At 33.5% G+C, this 2400-nt stretch overlaps 1 protein-coding gene across 1 annotated transcript; it reads right to left on the reverse strand.

Moving 5' to 3' along the window:
* Positions 1 to 543: 543 nt before the first annotated feature.
* Positions 544 to 1798, reverse strand: LOC131650917 (uncharacterized). The gene is made up of 2 exons (XM_058920617.1): positions 1795 to 1798; positions 544 to 902 (listed from the first exon to the last, which is right to left on the reverse strand). Exons 1-2 carry the CDS (start codon positions 1796 to 1798, stop codon positions 544 to 546), a joined length of 363 nt encoding a protein of 120 aa, XP_058776600.1.
* Positions 1799 to 2400: the final 602 nt, after the last annotated feature.

A 2400-nucleotide genomic window follows, 5' to 3' on the forward strand; every position in this document is an offset into this window, starting at 1 on the left:
ACAGATTCTGGCGACCTCCAGCGTCTTCATACTCATGGTGTTGCCATCCATGGACACAAAGGCACCAACCTCCTTAGCAATGAACTTAAAGAACTTCTCACCCCAAACGTGACATGATACACCATAACAGCGTAAACAAGCAATCCGATTAGAATCAACAATGATTGAATTTCTCCTCTCCATCCTTCATCAACTCATCTAATGCCCCATCTTCCTTTTCTAAAAGCAAACATTTATCATCTCTCATCGGTATCACTTTAATGAGGAAAATACCTTCTCTCTGCATTGCATTTAAAATACCATGTACCGTTCACTCCTTATCCACCACCCCCACCATAACCTTCTGCAACTTAGACACAGAATCCACACACACCTCATCAAAAATCACCAAGTTAGAGTTATTGCTCCCATTACCACATGACGAATCTTCCACATCCTCAATCTTCCTTCTAACCACCAGAGCATATGATTTTCCTTCTCCTTTGATGACAACAGACTTGATTCTACAACCAATCTTTTGTTCCTCCCTTCTCAAAAGCCTTCCTACTTTCCTCTCTTTCCATGGCACCCCCTGAGTTTCTCTCTCAAGTCAAACTCCAACGGTTTCCCTTGATCTGCACGACCACCTCTATTAAACCTAGGAATATTTGCCCGAATTTTCCTTTCTTCCATAAAAATGTTATCCAGCTTAATCGCCATAAGCCTCTCACCTTCCACATCAAAATAACGGACAAAACCGTATATGTTACTTCTAATGTCCTTCTTTAATGGGATCACCATTTCATCGATGTCCCCATATTTTACAAACACCTTGTACAAGTCTCTTGACTTATACTTCTCCGGGAAGGATGTAACGAAAAACGACGATATACGCCGCTTACCATTACCACCTCTCCTATCTCCTGCATTATCCCAAGACCTTTGTTTTCTACTCCTTTTGAAAACCACCGACCACCTCCCTTAAATATTTTCTTTCTATGCCTGCTGTTGTTTCCCTTTTCTCTCTCTCCTCTCTCCTCTCTCCTCTCTCATGTATAAATTAGTAATGGAAAGTTCAACTTCTACTTACTATTTCGTACATATAGAAATCGAGAGTGAAGAAAACGATTCTCCACTTTTCCTATCATGAGACTAACTAGTTGCTGCCTCCGTCTTTACCCTACACCAACTTCAAACGCTTCTCTAATCCCCACAAACCCACCTCAACCTTCCTTGTATGTATTTTTCTTAAGCTTCTATATTCCATGCATCTCACAATATCTGAAACACCAATACAGGAGGATGGTTATTCATCTGGCATATTATAATGAGAATGAAAGCTCCGAAGGATGGTTATGCATGCATTCAATTAAAGGATCGTTGAGTTTTATATATGTGTTTTTTCTTTAATTTGTTGATCATATGATAACAAGAATAGAACGTATAAAAAATTATGTCTTTATCAGTAATTAATATATATTTATATATATATATATATATATATATATATAGTGTATTTTAAAATATATTTATTGATATGATCGAGTCAATATGAGTTGATAAAATTTCTTCTTAAAATTTGTTATTGTAATACTTTCAATCAATATATCTTAATCTATTTAATTTTAAACATGTTTAAAATAAATAATTGATTTTAATCTAACAATTATTTACTTAGAGTATTAAAATGGTACTAATGTTTTGGCTTATGAAAAAATAATTGGTAAAATAAAATGTTTAATATGTTAAAAAACATCCTTTAAAAATAAGTTATTTATTTAAAGAGAATATTTTTTTATGTATTTTGCTACGTACCCATTTTTAACTAGTATTAAATTAATTCTTAATATTTTAAGAAAACATAATTAATGCTTTTCTATACATAAAGTTAAGTTGTTAAACCCCATTCTTAAATAGACAAGCTTCAATCATATAAAAGTAAACTTATGAATCCTATATTAAAAGAATCATGAATAATATAAATATTTTTGACTTTGTAAAAAAAAACAAGAATAGCAAACTGATATTGTTTTGGTGCTTGAGCTTGTTGCATGAAATTCATTAAAGTAGCAAGTTGTCCAATTTATGTTTGCAAAGTCTGAAGATTATAATCTACTTGTTACTGAAACTGGAGATTATTTGGAACCATGATACTCATTAAGGTAGTAAGTTGTCCAATTTGTGTTTGCAAAGTCTGAAGATTATAATCTACTTGTTGCTGAAACTGAAGATTATTTGCAACCATTTGCTTGACAAGGTGATCTAGTGACGGTTCGGAAGGTACAGATCACACAATTTGAAATTCCTTCAGATGCTTATGTGGATCCTCACCTACAAAACCATTAAACCTAGGCAACAAATATGTTAAACCAGATTTCAATTCAAAAGGTGCATCAGCTGTAGGATAGTCAAAACATTAAG

Source organism: Vicia villosa, linkage group LG2, assembly GCF_029867415.1.
Source record: "Vicia villosa cultivar HV-30 ecotype Madison, WI linkage group LG2, Vvil1.0, whole genome shotgun sequence".
Taxonomy (NCBI): domain Eukaryota; kingdom Viridiplantae; phylum Streptophyta; class Magnoliopsida; order Fabales; family Fabaceae; genus Vicia; species Vicia villosa.